General features: G+C 49.7%; 1 protein-coding gene across 4 annotated transcripts in view; it reads left to right on the forward strand.

Annotated features, from left to right (window-relative positions):
• Positions 1-20,546, forward strand: part of DOK5 (docking protein 5) — a 224,556-nt gene that overhangs the window by 113,984 nt on the left and 90,026 nt on the right. The window contains exon 8 of one of the 4 annotated variants that reach the window (XM_053671368.1): positions 20,135-20,400. The exons of 2 other annotated variants lie outside the window; for them this stretch is intronic. In XM_053671368.1, the coding sequence (XP_053527343.1) occupies positions 20,135-20,151 (17 nt within the window). In that variant the 3' untranslated portion in view covers positions 20,152-20,400. Of the gene's footprint in view, positions 1-6,810; positions 7,301-20,134; positions 20,401-20,546 lie in introns of those variants that run through there. One more of the 4 variants, XM_037133679.2, reaches the window with a different exon arrangement.

Consider the following 20,546-nt stretch of genomic DNA (forward strand, 5'->3'; position numbering starts at 1 on the left):
AGGGTTCCAGGCACTAATGCGCGCTCCGGGCCCTGGTCACCCAGCCTGTCCCCCAGCCCTCCCGCTGGGCCTTTCTGTCCCCGCAGAGCTCTTCCCGGTGGCTCTCCAGGGCCTCCCAGACTTGACTGTAACCAGCGTGGGACTCTGGCGACGGGCACTCCTGAGATGTGGCGGAGGGCGCCCCCCCCTTTATAGCCCTTCTCACCGTTTTTGTTTCGTATTTAATTGCGAGGCCCCTTGACTCGTGACCGGCTTCTCTGAGAAGAAGCCGCAAACCCAAGGCAGGCAGGACAGCAGCGTCTTTTTTATCCTCCTGGGGCCGTGCTCGGGGCAGCCTCGAGGCGTGGTGTGAAGAGGGCACCGGGGGAATTTCCCGTGTCATCTGCAGGACTCCAGTCTCTGGTCACTAGGGCAGGGCGGGCGGGGGACGTGGGAGAGCTCAGGACTGACTACCTGCGGGTCCTGAATGCCGGCGTGTGCGCCTGCGTGCGTGAGTGCATCGTGGAGCAACCAACGCCCGCACTTTCCTCTGGAGACCAGGCCACGCCCAGAGTTGGGTTAGAGCCAGGTGTCGCAGATGTCCTCTGTCCCGTGTCATCTTCAGAAACTTGCAATGTTTGAGTCACACCATCGCAGTTTTGGCCGTGTACATACATACCCCTTACATTGTTTATTCAATCTTATTCAGTCTCATCTACTTACGTACATTTACTTTTTTTAAGTGTATTTCACTACCGTCTGCTGTTATAGCAACTTCGGATATATAATAAGGTAAAGCACATGAACTTACACTCACCCAAACCTACTGAATGAAAGTACAGCTTGACTTTCTACACACACCAAGATAACCTTTACAGAAAAGGGAGGTCTTGTTAGCTGCACTTGTCCTGAACGCAAAAGAAAGTTGAGAACCAATGGGATGTAGGCGTCACAGAGAGGAAGCTGGCAAATGGCCTTAATTCCTGAGATGCAGCCTGGGGCTTTGAGGCTTGCCCATGCGAACCAGCGGTGAGGAGCTGCTGTGTTTCCCAGAATAAACACCAAGTCTGCAAAGACACCTCAAGATTGAGGGAGTCCTGAGCACTTACGCCAAGTTGCGATTTCTGGATTGATTAGCGGGCCTCCCAGAGCTTCAAAATCTTCAGGACAATTTGGACAGAAAAGGTCCTCTGAAGAACACACTCAGGTTACAATCCTTAACTAATCTAACTATTTTTAGCCGAAATAAGTACACATTCCTGAGACATGCTCTGAGGCCAAGTAAGGGTCTTACCGGGGCCCTGGTTGCATAATAATATTTTTTAAAGTCTTTTTTTTAAATTGAAAGTGGACGTTTTAACTGCTGTTAGCATGTGGTTTGTGTGCTCCTGAGGTATCCATGACCACCCCACCCCGTTCACGCCTGGACACACTTGTTCCTCAGCACACCGACAGTGTTTTAGCAGCAGCGGCAGCCAGATTTACACGTTTACCTGCAGGTGCAAAGCCCTTGTCGTGGTTGGAAGGCCTCTCCGAGGTGCGCAGGTCTGGGGGGACCCTCAGGGGGTTGAAACCCACAAATTCCAAAGTAAAAACAGGGACCGCGCCCCCTGTGGAGTGAGGCCGGGGGATCCAGACCATCAAACAGAAACCCCCCCATTCTTTAAGTTGGTTCTGCTGCTGTTTCTATCAAAAAATAGACAGCTACCAACCAAACAACTCCTCGCAATTTGGGTTTAAACCTTTATCGTTAGGTTTATTATTTGTTATGGTTTTACCCGTCACTCAAAAGTAATGAGGTGTTGCTGTAAGTCAGGTTCAGGCGTGTGGGTCCAGGTTTTCCAAATGAACACCGTGGCGGGAATTACCTTCTAGACAGTCTTGGGAAGTGAGTGGTGTTTCAGGTTCGGAAGAAATCAGCGAGGGTGAGCGTGACTGTCACAGGGTCCCGCAGAGGCGATGGGTCATCCAGCTTCGTGACTGACCGTCACAGGGCTTTAGGCATAATCTTGTCCTCGGGTTTGAAGAAGATAATGAAAACTTTAACTGTTCACTTTTTGACACATGCTATGATCTTCATTGAACGTGCACATTTTTAAAATCAGAATTCTTACCTTCTTCCTGTTTTGGCTGCAGAACATACTCCATGAAATACGCCATGACCTTGAATCTGTTTATTCAGGAGAGTGGTGTTGTCTTTGCCTCCAAATTATTATTTTTTTGCTTTGCGGTTTGTACTAGTTATTTCATCCAATGATTTGTTTTCACACGTTTTTGTTACTTGTGTAGGAATTCGTGGAAATGTATTGTATCTTGATGTTTACTTTGTACCAATTTTTACTGAGATAGTCCCTCGCCTGCGTGTTCTATGTGGAGTAGACCACATTTATTTCATCGTGAGGATGGCTTTGCAGTTGCCAGAGTGCCTTGAGGCAGTGCCGAGGTGTGGTCTGTGTTGTATGGGACACAATTTTTCAGTAATTTGTTCTTTTACAGAAATATAGTTCGCAGACTGTCTAAAGTGGTCTTGCTTATTGGGGGTGGCCTTTTACATGACCCATAAATGGGGTAAGTGCATCTATCTATTGTTTCACCCAAGCTACCTGCCTTTCTCCTTTCCTTCCCCCCTCCCCCGGTGGTGGGGGAGGGAACTGCAATCATGGAAAACTAGTTACATCAGGCCCTGTGTGTACCACATGGTGAAACTGCATCGTATGTAGTTTCTTCTGGTTTTGCTGGTGTTTGTTTATGGCTTGTAATTGCCCTGGCGATTCACCCACCTTAATGTAATCTTGGTATGGGAGAATTTATCTGATTTGAGAAACGGTTCGTTTCCTTCCTAAACCTGGTCTTGTGGTGTCACCTGCTGGCTGATTTTGGAATTGTCGTTTTATTATTAATTTTTCGTGGCTGAGAGGAATGACTGCTAAGACGTGTTTACAGCACTTTGACCCCTTCTCTCATCCCATTTTCCCGTTATCATATAGAAACCCCCTGCTACAGTTAGGCATATACAGAGCCAACATGTCAAGGAGGTTTCCCGTGAAAACTGAAAGAAATTTATGAGAGAGAGTACTTGGTGAGTGTACATTGACACTGTATCCGCAAGATTTCTTTAGGGGATGCCTTGAATGATGTAACTGCAGACTCATCTTTCCCAGTTGTATTCTATGTCATCTCAACCCTGGTAGACACCCCTCTACCCCCTAAAAGTACTGATGTCTAACAAGTTTGGAGGAAATGCCATGTGTTAATTCTCCTTTTCTAAATTCACCTTGCAAATCAGCGTTTCCAAGGCTCGGAGATATCTTGCAGGAAAGAATCTGTTTAATGTTGTTTAAATCTGAAAATTTGCTGACTAAGAAACCTCTTTTTTCCTTTTTTTGTACAAACATGCCACTAGTGAAGGGCTGGGTTTGTTCCTTACAAGGAGACAAGGCATTCTCGATGAGCGTCTTTATAAAAGCTAGCCTTTCTTAAAGACCTACCGTGTTGCAGGCTTTGTGTGAGGCCACAAGACACATGATCTCATTTCGTCCTTGAAGCAGCCCCCTGAGAGTGGGTCATACCCATTCACAGTGAAGAACCTGAAAATTTGAAGGGCTGGTACTGTGTCCGAGATCACCTATGTATAACAGTCCGTAGCTGAGATTTTCGTCTATCATTCATCCACTCATTTATTTTGTCAGTAAATGTTTATTGAGCAACTACTTTGTGCCAAGCATGGTTCTAGATGATGGGGAGAGACTAGAGTTATTAGATGCACATGTTTCTGCCCTCCTGGACCTCGTGGTCTAAACAAGGATCACAGTCAATAATTAAATTCAAACTTGACGTACGCCACCTTGAAAAGAAAGTGTCCGTGATAGAGAATAGGGAAGCAGAGCTGTTGGGTTGTGGGGGCTGATACAGGGACTTCTTTAAATGGGGTGGTCACAGGAGGCTGTTCGCACCTCTCCCAAGACCAGCAGTCTGAGAAGGACAGCCACACCGAGAGTGAGGGAAGATGAATGCCTCTGGGGACAGCAGCAAGTGCAAAGGTCCTGAGGCAGAAATAAGCTGGGAGGTTCAAAGAGCAGAAGGCAGGCAGTGTGGCCGGTGCTTAAGGGGCTTTAGGAGACAGCTGGGTGCTGGTTGGTTCTCCTGCCAACAGACTGAGTTGGCAAGAGCAGAACTGTCTTCTTTATTTCAGTGAAGGCAGAAACCGAGATGCTTGGGGGTCAGTATTTGCTCATGATCACATGACAGGGGAGTGGCGGAGGTGGCATCCGAATTTTAGGATGGTCCAGGTGATGATGCCTGGTCCAGGACTGCTCCTTGTCTCAGAGGGCCTCGTCTGTGAGTGTCTCCCAGCCTGCACCGTGCTGTGGGAATAGCTCCTCCACAGGACTGGGTCCAGCCCATGTGATTTACATGCGTGTTTTAGGGATGATAGGTTCTGGGAGCACTTGGCCAGCCGGGAGATGTTAACATGTGGGTTTTCGATATCCATTCTAACCCAGTCACAGACATCATGTCTGCAGCAGTTGAGACAGAAGTAAGTCACGGTGACGATCTGAGCAAAAGTGAAAAGATGATGAAGAAACCAGGCTCTCAAACTTGCCAGTCCACTGGGCGAGGGGGACGTGCCAAGAGGGAAACAGGGTGGGGGGGGAGTGGCGGGTCCCTGGTGAGCCACCGGCCTCATTTGCCAGGGGCCATTTGTGGTCACCTCCTGCCCGTTCTGCTGTGGCAGAACATAGGCCAGTGGTACCTCCCAGTGTTACAAGAGAGCAGGTGAGAGAGAGCAGGTGAGTGAGCGCCTCTGTGGGGAAGTCCACGGTTGCTTAAATAGCAGCAAGTCTTATGACCCGTGTAGGCCACAGAACAGGTCTGGCCCGGATGGGGCTGCGGGCCAGGGCCAGCTCCTGCCCTTTCTGTGAACTGCAAAAACGTCAGGAAATCTTTCGGTCCATTTTCCAGCTTTAAGCTAAAAATAGCATCCAAGCCAAGCTGGAGGGGTTCGGTCAGCCATCGAGATAGAAGCTGCAGTGTTTTTGTTACGGCCTGACCCCAAGTACACGCTCTTGGTTGCTCTCCTTGCAAACTCGGGGAGTCTAAGGAGCCACAGTTAATGGCATAGAGAAGGGCTTTGGACTTGACCAAGGATTTGGATTTCGTGTTGATACTGGTGGCATGCTGTCCACTCCCTGCAGGACATTTTATCAAGCTATTGTCAAGCCGTACCTGGCTGTTTACTTGTAGTAAAACTCGTTATTGCTGGTGTGGACATGTGTCGGGGAAAGAGCACAGAGTTCCTGTTCCTGTTGGCCGGGAGGCTGGAAGAAGTGGTTTTCTGGTGATGGAGGGTATTTCGATATTCAGGATTTCTCTGACGTTCTCTGCTGCTGTGTGCCCCTGACCGTGTGACTAGATGTGTGATTTTCATATGGTTCAGCTCTGAGGTATGTGAGTACCTGAATCTGAGATATTTGTTTTCCTTGTTTTGGTGTTATGCCCACAGTAACTTATGTAGAACTTTCTTTATTTTTAAAAAGATTTTATTTATTTATTTTTAGAGAGGGGGAAGAGAGGGAGCAACAGAGGAAAAGAAACATTGATGTGAGAGAGAAACACTGACCTGTTGCCTCTGGGACAAGTCCCGACTAGGGACCACACCGGCAACTCAGGCATGTGCCCTGACTGTGAATTGAACCAGTGACCTTCCTGTTTGTGGGATGATGCTCCAACCCACCGAGCCACACTCACTGGTCAGGACTACATAGGACTTTAAGTGGGTGTGGACTGAGGTCTGTCAGAGGTCAGAGAATAAGCTTGAGGGCCACAGGCCGCCCTCCACGTTGTCGCTTGGGCCAGTGCTGGACTACCGCCGGGTTCTGCGTGTGACTGGGCAGGGTGGCCACGCCCTCTTAGCTGGGGTCCTGTCTCTGTGATTCCCGGCGCGACCCGCTTATCTGGTTCCTCGGAGGCCTGCACATCGGTGACGCCAGGTTGTTCTGCTCAGGTGTAGGTTTTACGCACACCCATGAGCGTTTCTTGGCTCCTGCTAACCTGCGCCAGGAGATGGCAGTAAAACCTCTCATTTTCATAACATCAAGGGCTCTCCCGCTGACCGATCAGCAAACCGGGGCCTGCTCGGTTTTTCCAGCCTCTCCTGCGTCTGTCCACAAAGGTGTGTTGGGAACAGGGACGCCCGTTTGTTCGATCCGTGTACAATGGGCCGTCTTTGGGCGCTTGCGACCAGCAGCGCAGCCGCCTTGAGACCACGTGGTCTGCAAAAGGCACGACTTTTCCCGTCTGGGTCTTCGCGGAGGAAGTTTGCCATCTGCCTGTCTGTGTCACAGACGGGGGCTGACAGTGGCCATGGGGGCCACCTTCCTCACTCTCACTTTCTTGGTTGGTACCTAAACCCGAAATCATAAAGGCCCAAATGGATTATAAGAAGTCCTTTATAGCAAGATTTCCTAGGTATAATGAGTATAATATCATCTTATTTCTGGTCAGGTTTACAAAGAGTGCCCAAGCCAGAAGTTTCCACTGTCCTGTGATTATTGCCTCAATTTTCCTGATGCCCTGGGTGTTAATGAAAACGAGAAACCCAGGAAAATAATCAGTGGTCCCAGTATAGCTCCCTGCAAAAGCCACATGCAAATGATATGTTAATCACACGGTCTCTCATGGCTTTCATTTGCATATCGCTGCAAGGGCCTCTGGGAACAGTCAGGGTCCTTTGTTAAGTATTTTCTGTTCCCTAGACATGGGCGTCTGGCTAATCTGATTGTGGGCTTTCTTGACATGTAACCGCTCTTTTTCACACTCTTTTTGGAAAAGATGTCACCAGTCCCCTGAAGCTTCACCGAACAGAGACTTTTCCCGCCTACCGATCGGAGCACTGACAGTCACTGTCCAGCTGTCCGGGTGACACGTGTGGGACGCGCCAGCCACCGATCCCCCAGGACGTCACGGGACAGCAGCAAGAGAAGGGTGAAGGAGAGAAGCTTCCGGCCCTGGCTCATCCTGCGCTCTCATTGGGAAACCGCAATACAAAACCTGTCTCTCTGTTTTCCCTCTTTTCTGTTTGTTCTTTCTTTTTGTTAAAGAAAAACCTTAGCATAATTGAAACATGCTCTATAGATGCCGACCTCTTGTTCCCCTGTCACAGCTGGGCAGAAAGGAGTCGCTGTCACGCAATGATTTTCTATTATAGATACTGTGTCTCTTGCACTTCTCAGAGTCTGTCCTTTTGTGGGTTCTTGTGACTCTTCCTTCAGTGTTTCAATTGTGTGACAGTCGGTACTGACAATAAAAGGCCTCTTCATTATTTGTTATTTGTGTATGTGGTGTTCCTCCGTTAACACACAGTGTCCCGGCTCCGGTCAGCCACTGGCAATCCTGGCAATCGTGTTTGATTGTATTGCCAGTCAGTTAAACCAGCAGGTAGTTAAACCCTGCTCTGTCTCCCCCTGACTATTATGTGAAGAAATTACTTTTCAAAGGACTCTTTGGCATTCTTTACATGGTGACAGTTTTTTCCCCCCAATCTTCCCTTCTTTGCTTTTTGGAAAGCCTTTATTTTGTTTGAAGTACCTTCATCAAACATTTAAAAATAAAAGGTCGTTCTTCCCCCAGGTGCTGTCTGGATTCTGGCAAAGTGTGGTTTCCCCCGTATCTCTGGTATCTTTGAAGGTACTCGAGTCTTTTCCTTCTCCAGCCCTGGGCACGGTTCGGCACCGTGTTTGATCTGAGGCCGACCATTTACAGAGCGGTCCTCGTTCATTAACTGGGTCTGTGCGGAGCACCTACTAGTCCGGGGCTCTGTACAGATAGAGCCCACCTTCCTGGAGATAAAGAGACACAGGCCCTGTCCCCAAGGACCTGAACTGCAGAGGAGTCCGACAAGAAAATGAGGTGGCCATTCCCATCCAGAGTGCCATCTACTAATGGGCCCCCAGAGGCAGCGACAGGGCCACGCAGTCCCCCAGGCCGCCCCAGTGGGAAACTGACTCTTGCAGGCTCCTCCCGTTGGAGTGGGGACCCAGCTTCACAAGAGCGTAGGCATGGCGTCTGCCAAGGTCACGGCCCTGTTGCCAGGTAAAACAGGCAACATCCAGTTAAATTTGGATTTCAGTTGTGCAATGAATAATCTTTTTGTGTAAGTGTGTTGCGAGGAACATCATTACACTTTTTAAGAGTGTTCCTTGTGTATCTTCGCTTCAAGTTTGACTGGCTGGCTTGTTTTTCTTTGCTAAGACTGGCGACCCTATTTCCCACGCCCTAGAACTGTGCCTGACTCACGGCCCATGCTTGAAAAACACATGTTGAACAGATGGATAAACAAATGAACTTCTAACTTGGGAATAGAATTCATTCTAAAGGAGGCAAGCGAACATTGATTACCGGGATATACTTTCTCAGTGCCAAGCACAGGGACAGGCCCTTCCAAATTCATGATTTTCACCAGAACATATTTTGTATTTTACCAAGCCCCCCAAAAGGACCATAAGTAGGTTTATTTTATCATTTGTGGTCTTTCCAACAAGTATACATTTTCTCAGAATACAGATTGACCCATGAAACCCCAAAGGCCTGGCTCAAATCCCACTGTATCTGAGTTACTTGGGATTTCCAAGGACACTGCTGGTCAGCGGTACAGAAATATTGGGGAAGGAGGGTCACGCTGAGCTGAGAATTAATTAGTGGATTAAGGGTATGTAAATGATTAGTTGCTAATGGCTTTGCTGGCCTGCATTTGTGTTTTAGCTGCTTTTCACATCATTTAGCGCCGCCTCCTTCCCCCAGATGCATTCCAATTCATCAAGCACAGATTTGGTTCCCCATGAGTATTTGCTAATTCGCCCACTGCTCATCTTTCTGACTCCGTCTGGCTCTTGTTTTATCTTCTTTCTCTTCTAAAACCGTCTAGAGAGAGGCTCTCGGAGAGTCCCAGGGCCCTGGCGGCCCACGTCAGGGATTAAGTTGAAGGAGGAGATAAAGGAAATGGAATTAAAGAAATAATTATAATTTTAATGAAGTCAGAATTGCTGAAGCAAGTCTAAAGCTAATGAATGGGTAAAGAAATGGTGCCGAGTGTACTTAACCACCAGTCAGAACCCCTTTTAAGACATTTTAAAAGAGAAACGTATTAACAAAAACGAGTGAGTGTTCTGTAATTAGGTGACCCTAATGGCCTTTACGTATTGTCCCGCTCTGCTCTGGGCGATTTACTCGTGTGATCTCACTGAACCCCCACCTCAGCTCTAGGAGGGAAGAATTATTGTTCCCATTTTACAGACAAGGACACTGAGCCTTCAGGAACTTTGATAAATCTAAATAAGATGCCCAAGGTCTCTGAACTTTGTTAAAAGGTAAACTGGGGCACATTAAAAATTTTAACATTTTAGCCTTGGCCAGTGTGGCTCAGCCGGTTGGGCATTGTCCCACAAGCCAAAGGGTTGCTGATTCCATTCCTGGTCAGGGCACGAGCCTGGGTTGGTTGAGGGTTTGGTCCCGGGCGGGGCTCATACAGAAGACGTCCAACCAGTCAACATTTGTCTCTTGCATTGATGTTTCTCCCTCCCTTCCCCTCTCTCTGAAATAATAAAATTGAAAAAATACACATTGAAAAAATAATTTTTAAGAGTTTATTTGAGCGTACATGGATTTGCTTTGGTTGGAAGGCCTCAGGGATAGCAGCTACGGGAAGGTCGTTATAGACAAAACGCAGATGGAAGCAAAGCAAGGGCATTGTTTGGTTGATGAGAGCATAAGTGGTTTCCTTACTTGAGAAAGCCTATTGGCTGTAGCGATTGGTTGTTACGTCGCTTCATTTCCTTGCAGCCCGGGGCACTGGTGCTGGCTTATGGCCTGGTTTGCTCAGGTGGGCTAACAGGGCATTAGCACCACCCAGACTAATGGCTTCCTTGATCAGTCACTTTAACAGCTATTCCAGGGCAGACTCTCGGTGGCACCTAGACATTCTGATTCCTGAGCCTGTCGCTGCTCCCTAGGGGGCAGAAAACTTTCTTTCGAAGAGCCAGAATATGTTCTCTCTTGCTATTCTAGCGCCAAAGCAGCCACAGGTAATACATATTAAATCCACGGGGATGGCTGTATGCCAATAAAACTTTATTTTGCACAAGCAAGTGGCTGCATCTGCCCACGCGGTAGCCAGCAATCCTTACTCTAGATGATAAGAACCATAAAAACAATCTTTTGTTAGTTTCAGGGTTTTGGTAGAAGCCAGGAGAAATGTAAACCGTTCAATCCTTGGCATTAACTAAGGGGAAACATGATTGGAAATGACTTTGTCCCTAACCTGAGTTTTGAACACACAGTGGGGGGGGGGGAGCATTGGATTTCAAAGCTGTGGTGGATTTGTACTCAATCCAAACTACATGCTAAATACTTTGCCAACATTGCAAATTCACTGAAATCTGGGGGCTAAATTGCAGACTGTGTCTCAGACATAGTCATTTCTGTTTTAATTATGTGCTGATAAAAAAAGAATAAGATTTTGGGTGGAAGGCGGGGTGGGGTACAGAGGAGAAAATTCCGTATTCCTGTTCGCACCCTCAAGCCAGTGCCAAAAAGACCTCTGGCTCCGTTGGAGGCAGGAGGATGCAGCCGGTGCTAAACCGCTTCCTCCAGAAGGACAGCCTGGATTTCTGAAGTTCACAGGTTTCCCACCCGTTCACGCGCCAGTCCTCTGGGTGGGCGGGGCTGGGCGGGGCTGGGCTGTAGGTAGCTGTTCCTGAAAACGCCCTGTGAACAAGGCAGGAGCAGCGGCCCCACCTTCACTAAACAGAAGAGAGCACACCTGTGTCTACAGGGACATATATATTTTTTTAAATGATTTCTCTCGGGGACAGTCTTGACTTTGAGAGGGGAATAAAGCACCAACTCATAACAAAACCCGCTGCTTCCCTGTAGTTACCCCTCCCCCAGATGCATTCATTTTCTGCTTTCAGTGAGGACCACAAACTCCATGCTTTCCACTCCTGTAAAGGTTGCAAGTCCTTTTGGTTAAATATTGGAAGTCAGTGGGCCAATCTTCTGATGAGAGTCAACAGCTGATTTTCAAGCAGACTGTCGGCTCCAGCTCCAGTGAATCCACCCAGCCCGAGGCAGGACTCGGGGATAACCATCTGCGTGCATCTGCGCTGGATGAGATACGCCCCCCCCAGGTCCGGCTCTCTGAGCCCCTAGTTATCGGATGTTGGCAGACGTCGCCCACCCAGTAGGGCTGGGGTGGGCCCCGTGGATCTGCCGCATTCAGAGTCCCCAGGTTTTTTCAATGCACGTGGTGTACAATCAACCCTATTTTAGGAAACCTTGAGCTGGCGCTGGAGAGAAGTTCCCATCAGGTGAGACTTGGCACCTGGAGGCGGTCGGTAAGGTGTTCGTAAGCAAGACGGCTGCTGGAGTGAGCAGGCAGAGCGGGGCTGCCAGGAGCCGCCAGGAGCCGCCAGGAGCCGTGGGCTCAGGGCACACAGGTACAAACGCGCTCCGCACGCGGGTCCCACGCAGGAAGGGGGCTCCCCAGTGGCGTTTTTGTTGCCTCTGCAACATTTTCATTGTTGCTATAACAACTGAGGAGAACATTCGGTTTGACCTCCTTTGTTTCTCTGAGTGGTGTGAATGGCTCTTCTTCATAGAAAAAGCCAGCCAGGAGCTGTGTGTGGAAGACGCCAAGGGGCGGACTGAGGAGGACCTGTGAGTGGGGAGAGTTGGGGGGAGGGGGGAAGGGAGGCAGGCAGCGTCCAGCTACCCAGCCCCTTGCCCACCCCCAATCCCTTCTCCGGGTTTCCCCTCCTTATTGAAATTGGGACTTGATTTTCTTTGCCATTCTTGCCTTCCCTCCCCAACTGAAAAGCAGCGGCCGCTTGGGCTTGGGTGGATTTAAAGCCACTGAATTTGGGTAACAGTTGGAATTTTGGCTCTGAGTCCTCTTGCTGTCTCTCTCTTCTGTCGACATGTGTTTTGTTGCTGGTTTATGCGGGAAAACAAGAGGCCAAGAACTTGGTTTAATCGTGTTTTTTCAGTAGGTAGTTCCTTTGTTCCGCCCGATGATGAGGCGCATGTTGGACACCCTCTTTCTAAGGGTCTTTGGGGACCAGCCCAAGCTGATGTCCTCTCTGCTTGTGAAACTGGAGTTTTATTAGCATACAGTTGTTTATGTATTCTATACCTAAGCCTGCTTTGGGGGCACAGCTGCAGAGTTGAGTGGCTGTGGCGGGGCCAAGTGCCCCCTCCAGGAAAGGTTGGCCTCCCGCGGCTCTTATGACCCCCGCCCTCAGGAACCAGAGGGTTACCCAGGCTCCTGCCAGGCAGGCTTCCGGGTATTAGTTACCTGTGAAACTAACGTGATTCCTGGAAGGGAGGAAGGGAACCCTTAGTATTCTCCAAACAGCTTGCAAAACTGGAAGGTCCTTCAGGTTCCAACCTAAATACCAGGCTTTTGGGGTATTTGCTGAGACCCACGCCCCCTTCCCCCAATCAGATGAAGCTGCTGGTCGCAAGTGTTGAAAATACTCAGGCCGGTTCCTGCACAGTGTTCATTACAATTGACGGCATTTTTGTGTGGTTGCGGATTGCCCTCCCAGAGGGTGGGTGCTGCGTCTGTTCTGTTAAACTTCGTAGGGAGTTGGTTAAAAAGTTTGTGTTTTTCCCCCACACGATGGCTCAAGTACTGCTTAGTGGCCTTTAACTTCATTCAGAACAATTTTGTTAGATTGTATTGTGACAGCTGTCCTATGAGCATGCATCTAAAAAAATGATCAAAATTGGTGAATTTGGGGCAGCCATTTTAATATTGAAGATGGAAGAAGGTACACAACATTTTCGGCATATTAGGCTTTAGAATTTCAAGAAAGGTGAAAACGCAACTGAAATGCAAAAAAAAAAAAAGATTGACTGATCGAATGTGTCAGAAGTGGTTTGTGAACTGTCTTTGCGTTGTTGACATTGTGGCCAAGTGATTCTTCGCTGTGGGGCTGTCTCAGGCATTGGACGATGTTGAGCAGCACCCCTGGCCTCTACCCACTAGAAGCCAACAGCAGGAGAGAGCCGACATACTCAAAATATCCAAATCAATCAAGTTATTGGTGAAAATGGAAAATGTGTCTCTTATTTTATAGAAAAAAAAAACACACAAACTTTTTGGCCGACCCAATACCATCAGCAAAATAGCACCAAACAAAACAGCTGTTGAACTTGGCCGGTGCTTGTTCAACGATCGTGTCATAGATAAAGAGAAGGAGAGATGGCAACGATGCACCGTGAAGTCACCGTGGCAGGGGACACAGGAACCCTAACTCTTCTGGGGATCCTGCCGTGTGTCAAACATAATTCCTGCACGATCCCTGTGAGGCTGATGATTCCCGAACCCACGCACTTGACCTCTACACTGCGGTTCCCAAACTGTGTGCCAAGGCACCTCGGGGGGCCATGGCGAGCCCACAGAGGCGCTGTGGGACGCACGGAATTTTTTCAGGAGACGGTGATGCTCATCATCTAGTGGGTCTTTGGGGACCCCTGGCTGGAGGCTGTTCAGGGTCAACATTGGATCACGCTCCATTCCTTTCTACGATGTCATTGTTGTGAAGGGGGGCTTTTGGCAGTTGCTGTGATAAAAAGAGAAAGTCCTACATGCAAATCAATGCGGACTAGGAAATGCGAGGAGGGGGTGTCTGGCCCGACACCCAGATCTGGGGCAGGTCAGAGCCAACCGACATACACCTTTATCAAGGATTGGTGGTTACTTAAGAATAGGGTAAAACCAGTTTTTCCTTGGATCTTACTGTATGTTTTTAACAGCTCCTAATCTGTGAGGGCATAATTATTTCTTCAATGGAAACTGCTAGGTATTTCTTCTGACCAAAGGGCGCTGTGACAAAAGTACTGAGCTACGAGGAGCCCCATGAACAAGAGCAGGGTTCTGAGAACTTCTGTTTTCCTGCCCCGCTACCTGGTTTCGTGGGTGCAGCCTGTGTGATCTTACAGGCTCCCTGCTGTCCAGGCTCCACCCCTGGTTTAAAGCTTTGTGGCTGCCATCTTGAAATCCTTGCTATTTTTATCTTTGAACTTGCGTTTGCACATGAAGTCTGACGGGCCCATGGAGCAGGCGTGTGAGCAGAGCAGGTACCTGAGTGGGAGTGCGCCCCTCACTGTCCCTTGTGGTCCCTTGTGGCCTTCCTGATGCCCATGAACACAGATTTCTGGAAGACCCATGATGTATGGGCGTTCTGTGAGCCCCATAGCAAGGACAAGGTTAAGTGTGTCACATGCACCCGTCAGTAAGCAGAGGTCCTGCTCAACAGCCAGCCCGAGAGTCTCTCCCTCTGACCCAGAACTTGCGGCACTTGCGGAAGGAAGGCAGCGGCATCTCAAACAGACGTCATGTCCTCGTGCACGTCACTTCCCTGGGAGACAGGGAAAGGAAGGAAAGATGGGGACACCACAGCTGGTTCTCCCAGGCTTTCTTTCTTCGTCAGCAAGCCCAAGGCCGAGGGTGTGGGCAGAAAGTGCTCATGTGAAGAAGTGAAAGGAAAGCAGCCATATTCGTTGTGTGTGGCGTGGCCCTCGTTCAGGCAACAACAAAATACACCTGCGTGTGCGGGCTCCAGGACTCGGGCTGTGTGACTTCGGTGAACCAGTAGGTGAAGATGCTCTGAGGTTAACATTTAAAGCGGACACCACACAACATAAAAGTGACCAGTGAAATGCATGCGTCTCCCACATCCCACACGGCAGGTGCCCCTTAAAGAGCAGGCAGGCGGAGTGGGCCTGGGGATCCTGGTCCAGCCGCCTCCTTCCTGCTTTCACGCACGGCTCCCACCAAGGCCCGTGGCCCGTCATTTAAATCCTTCCAGTCCAGACACGTAATAATTGACCTCTGCTGAAGGCAAGCCACACGATTCCTATCTGAAGCCGAGGCCCAGGCCCGCCACGGAGCCTGAACAAGAGCCAAACAGCACAGAACTATTTTCCTCATCACTGAATCCCTTTTAAAGTTGTACCATCAGAACAAAGGAAGAAAAGCCCACGGTTATCAAAGGAAGCCAGCCCCCAAATTTACTTTCCTTTAACTGTCACGCAAATTTCGAGCCAGAGGCCTCGCTGGCTGGCTTTGAAGATAAAGATCACAGTGCGTGCTGGAGACACTTCAGTGGCGTTTCTGAGGACCCCGTGATTTACGTGGGGAAGGAAGAAAAGAGCAGAGAACAATGGGCAGGACTTGGCTCAGAAGGCACAAAAGCCCAGTGTGTAATTCAGGTCCTCGGGTTGGTTGCAGGAAACGCGGGTTGACAGTGAAGGGGCGGAACAGGGCTAGACCGGGATTTCCGCAGGTGCATTCCGTGACATGCCAAGTAAGGTTTGCGGGGCCAGGTGGGGTCGGGGTGGGAGAACAGTTTGGTCCCTAAGCGAATTTTTGGTAAATGTTCCGGCGATGAGTTCCTTTATGTTGCAGACTTTTGGGGCCTCCCATTCAGTAAGTAAACATAATGGAGTTGCCAACAGTGTGCTCAGTGGGGCGCAGAGCGTCTGGTGCAACCTGACTTACACTGATTTGGCTGGTGGTTGTTGAATCAGTAGCTTCCAGGGAGGAGAGGCCGGGGAGTGCAGGGCTCCTCACCCTCAAACAGTCCAGCAGAGGGCTGTTTGCAATTCTATTGCATCCAGATACCTGTTAACAATTGTTGGCAGGCAGGTACAGAAACACTGATCGGGTCCCTGTCACAAGCCCCTGCATCCTCAGAGGCTCTGACTGTGTTTGATGGTAAAGGTTTCCCTGAGGCCGACAGGACAATATTCTAGCAGCGAGACTGAGCTAAGGTTCTAGGGGGAAGAGGCGGTCCCCCACAGCCACCGACTGGAAGGAGAAACAATCAGGAAACCAACGAAAAGTCACGTGAAAAGAATCTGTGTGTGTCAGTGCCTCGTAGGTCAAAGAGCAGAAAAAAATGCTGATGGGCTAAAATCAGTGATAGACCTTCCGTGTAAGCCCCCTCCCCGATGAAATTGGGCTGCCTTCGATTTTATTAGCTATTGCTATTAGCTATCCCTGACATCGTCTGACAAACGGGGAAAGAGACAAGGTGTGAAATGGTTGGGAAGTGGCACTTCCTGTTCGCAGGCATCTCAGGGTCCCGCCAGGGGGCTTTCCCTTGAGCTTTGCTCTTCCAGCCATTTGATATTTTTGCTGCTTTGTTTTCCCTTGAGCCACTCGGGGGCTTTAAAGCTCTGGTCCCTTCATCCGGCCCCTTTAGCAACAACAGCATGAGAAATTTGATCACACCCACGAGGGAGCGCTGAGTACCTCCGTCCAGGTGTTATTAATGGGCTGCTGGGCATGATGAAACTTGACCTCAGTTATCTTGAAAAGACCGAAAATGCTCTGACCTTGGTCTTTGCAGGAATTGCCCTTAAATTCATTTTTTAAAAAATATTTCTTGTTGTTATTCATCAGCGTTCTTACAGAAAACCAAACTGATGGAATACCGCTTTGGTGCTGGCGTATCATTTGATACATGACATCCAACGTCATCAAAATATGTGAGATATAGCTCTTCGAGTGGCAGTAGCAGAGCGGAGCCACCCTCAAAGTAATGACCAGTAGTCGCTGACGCCAAGGCTCAGCGAGAACTTGAGGGGCGATGGAAGACACAGCTGCTCCGCAGAATGGGAGGTCACGCCCGTGGGGGTTAACACGTGGGGACTCAGACCGTCTGCATTATTGTCACTCACGCCACGCCTGACACCCAACGTGTGGATTGTTTTCTGCACCGACAACAGGTTCGGACACCCCTGCTGTCCTACAGTTCAACCCGATTCTGAGGCTGACTACCCAGAGTGAGCACGGACCCCGCAGGTTGGGGGCTCGGTCCCCCAAGGCCGCCCCACGTCGGGTGGCCGCCTGTGCTCCTGACCCCCTGGCTAGGAACCAAGGGTCCCACGACCCTCTTTTCAGGTTCGGTAGCTTTGCCGGAACAGTACATGGGCCTCAGGAAGGCGCTGTGCCTGCTGTTACCAGTTTGTCATAAAGGAGGCGGACAGGAGCAGCCTCAGGGGAGAGACGCAGCGGGCAAGGTGAAGGGAAGGGCATGAAACTGCCACGCCTCTGTGGGCCGCCTTCCCCGCACCCACGCGGGCCCACCATCCCTCCCCCAATGTTGCCACTTAGCAGTTTCCGTGGAAGTTCTGTTACATAGGCAGTGACTGACTAAATATCAGTGCTTGGCCGCTGGTGATTGAGCTCCACCTCCACCCCCTCTCCCATTCCCCGCGGTCCGGGGCTGAAGCTGAGAGACCCGACCTTCTCATCATGCTTTGCTGTCTCTGGCAACCAACCCCATGCTGAAGCCACCGAGGTGCCCCAGACACACTGTCACTCTGAGACCCCCAGTTCCAGTAGCTACGTGCCAGGAACCCTAATGAAGGCCGAATGGGTATTTCCTGCTACATCACAGACAGCCCTATGATGGCACCTCACCTTCTGCTGTTGGTTGGCTGCTTGGACCTGGGCAGGGACTGGTCCCTGGCCAGGCCTCCGTTTGCTCATATCTGCAATGGTTGGACCGATGCCTGACTCACAGTGTGGTGGTCATCGGGCAGTGAAATATCAGGGTTGCCAGTGGCGACCAACTTGTCTCAGCTTGCCTGGGACTTTCCCAATGTTAATATGCAAAGTCCCACATCCTGGGAAGCCCCCGCGTCCCTGGCGAGCCCTGGCAGTGTGTCACCCAGCTCACACCCCAGCCGACAGCTGAAGATGATGTTGAGTTATGGTCATTAGTTTAGTCCACACAAACCACGTGCTTTGAAATGACCAAGAATTGTGCACAGTAGTGAGGGTTCAGTGCAGCTCACTGTCCTGTGGGAAAGGCACCTGAAGCGGAGTCTCAGGTGGCTTGGCCAGGTCAGCGCAGACAGGTGCAGTCAGCCTGCTGGGTGCATGCCGATGTCTCTATGGAGAAACCAGCCTTCAGTCAAAAATCAGTGAGCAGCTGAGATACAGCCAGGCAGAAGCAGATGCAAAAGACACACCTCTTTCTATTGGCTTAGAAAGACAACTCCGTGTTTGTACCAGGAACCGTGTTTGTGAAAATAAATTATGCCCGGGCAAGTGTTTCCTGCAGGTGTATTAGCAAGTAGCCCGGCATTTCGTCCACTCCTTGGCTTGCCAAGGTGCTCACGGAGGGCACAGTGGCCTGGGGGGTCGCCTCTGGTGACAACCTAAGAATGCTCCAAGTTTCCTGCTGGGCTGCAACTTTCCTGAATTGAGTCCTATTTGCGAAGATTTGGCCATACCTTAGGCCTGGGGAGTCATGTTTTTAAATAGAAATTATGGCTGTTGAAGCCGACACTCAATCTTTTTTTTTTTTTTTTTGTCTTCACCCAACTTTTTTCTTACTAACAACCTGGGCTTCGTTTGGGGGAAGCCAAGGATTCTATCTGAAACAGCGTCCTTTTCCCACTTCTCTGGGAAATGTCAGGGCACCCAGTCCTGGCCAGAGAGAAACGTGGGCAGAAGTCCCCACGATGTCTTCCTTTCCCCCAGCAAACAAAACTGCTGGAAATGAAGGCTTTTATCTCTCCTCCTTGGCACTCTCCCTTCTGCCTGCCTGGAATGCAGATGTGATGGCTGGATGTGGAACAGTTACTTTGCTCCCATGAGGAGCAAAAACACTTGGTGAGGATGTCAGAGAGGAAGCTAGAAGGAGCCCGAGTCCTTAGGACTCCCCATGAGTAGCTGCACCAGCCCTGGACTGCCCATGTCTGGACCTAGGTCACACGACAAATTTCTGTTTGGGTAAACCACTATAGATGGGGCTCCGGGGTGAGTGGCTGAAGGTAATCCTAGTGAAACTGTTAGGTACTTACTTCAATGGTGCCTGGCAAATGTTGTGAGCATCGAACTTGCAGACATGTGGACTTGGTATAATGTGTGTGTGTGTGTACGATGTTTCCAGTGGATGGGATTTTCACGTGGTACCAGCAGGGCTGCCTTCTCTCTCAGGCACAGAAGGAGCAGTACCCATGACCCAGGATACTTTGAGAGGCTCATAAAGATCTTTTACCTTCTTTTAAAGTCAGAAGAAAAGTCCACCTTGGATTGTATTGGCCTTCATGCGAACTCAGTTGTATGTTATACTTCTCAGTACTGGTCTATGGAGGGAGGGTCCTTCTGTGGTCCAGATGCCTCCTCATCTCGGAAAGGAATTGGGCTCTTCTCTTCTCGCCCGTGTTTCATGCCCAAGTCTTCCTCGTGTGGGTGCAGGGACCCCTGCTTCCATCCAGCCGAGGTGTCGGAGGCACAGTGGGATGGCTTCCATGTCAACGGTTCTGGGTTTCCGCCCCAGCCTGACGTGAGGCAAGTGTCTGAATTTCTCTCGGTATCGGCTTTATAAAAAGGACCCATTGGTTTGCGATTTACCCAGCATTGATGTGAATGCCCACGAGATGGCAGGCACTGTCTGGAGGGCAGTGACCGTTTGAGGGTGGTAGAGATTGATGCATGCGAAAATACTATCTGGCGCTCAGTACCACTTTCCATCCCCGGCCCCTGGTCTGTGAGCTCCTGGCCTGGTGCTGTGCTCAGCCTTACGCTCTGTCTCGCCGTGCTGAACGCTGGGACTGTGGAAGTAGCTTCTCCCCAAGATGGGGGGCTCCTACCTTTTGCAAAAGAGCAAAGCTCTTCATGTGACTTTAATTCAGGCCCTGCGCTCCCTCCCACAACCAGGGCCATCGTGGTCCAGCAGCAGGTCTCTCGTGATTTTGTTCTGTGTGTACAATTCCTCCACTAAGTGAACCGACCGGGTACCAGCGTGACACAGGATAATTCAAAGGCCCATTAGCCACCTTTCCTTGGAAGAAGCTGTCAGAATTTCAGACCTGGTTCATTTTTTGTTGTTGTTGTGTGATTTTCCCCCCTCCTTCTTTTTTTTCCCCTCCACCTCATTATAACTCCCTTGCTGATTCATCTGTGAAAAAAAGCAACTGTTGATTAGAAAAATGTGCATTTCCCCATTATACTCTACCGGGCCACATCAGAATGCATTGAGATTGCCTAGTATGTTATAAAAGTGCCAAATATAATTTCTATGCAAATATCTTCTGGGATTATTTTGAGTTTATATTCTTTGATTGCATGCAGAAAAATACACTGAGTGAATTGGAGGCAAACACATGCCCGACCCTGCTGTGATAAGAAGCGTCCCAGAGAGAAGAACAGGGGATGTCCCTGGAATCAACTTATTCAGATTTGGTAGAAGAAATGGCAGTACCTCCCCCCAGGAGACAGACTCGGGATCCTATTTTCTGTATCAAATGTGCCCATTTCCAACCAGTTTGCCTTCCCCGCCACCCTCGCCTGGTCCAGGAGTTCCAAAGAGGCGCCCGACAGAACTCGGATGCCTGATACCTCCTATCCTGGGGCCGGTTGCCTGGAGACGGTTAACGGGATGGTTGCCCAATCATGTCCCCTTCCCTGTTGTATAGAGAAGCAGTGGCCTGGGATATAACCTCATTGTGTCATGCTGGTGATTGGATACTCCTGGTTTCACCCA

Source organism: Artibeus jamaicensis, unplaced genomic scaffold (assembly GCF_021234435.1).
Source record: "Artibeus jamaicensis isolate MK-2021 breed Jamaican fruit bat unplaced genomic scaffold, CSHL_Jam_final contig_685, whole genome shotgun sequence".
NCBI classification, from domain to species: Eukaryota; Metazoa; Chordata; class Mammalia; order Chiroptera; family Phyllostomidae; genus Artibeus; species Artibeus jamaicensis.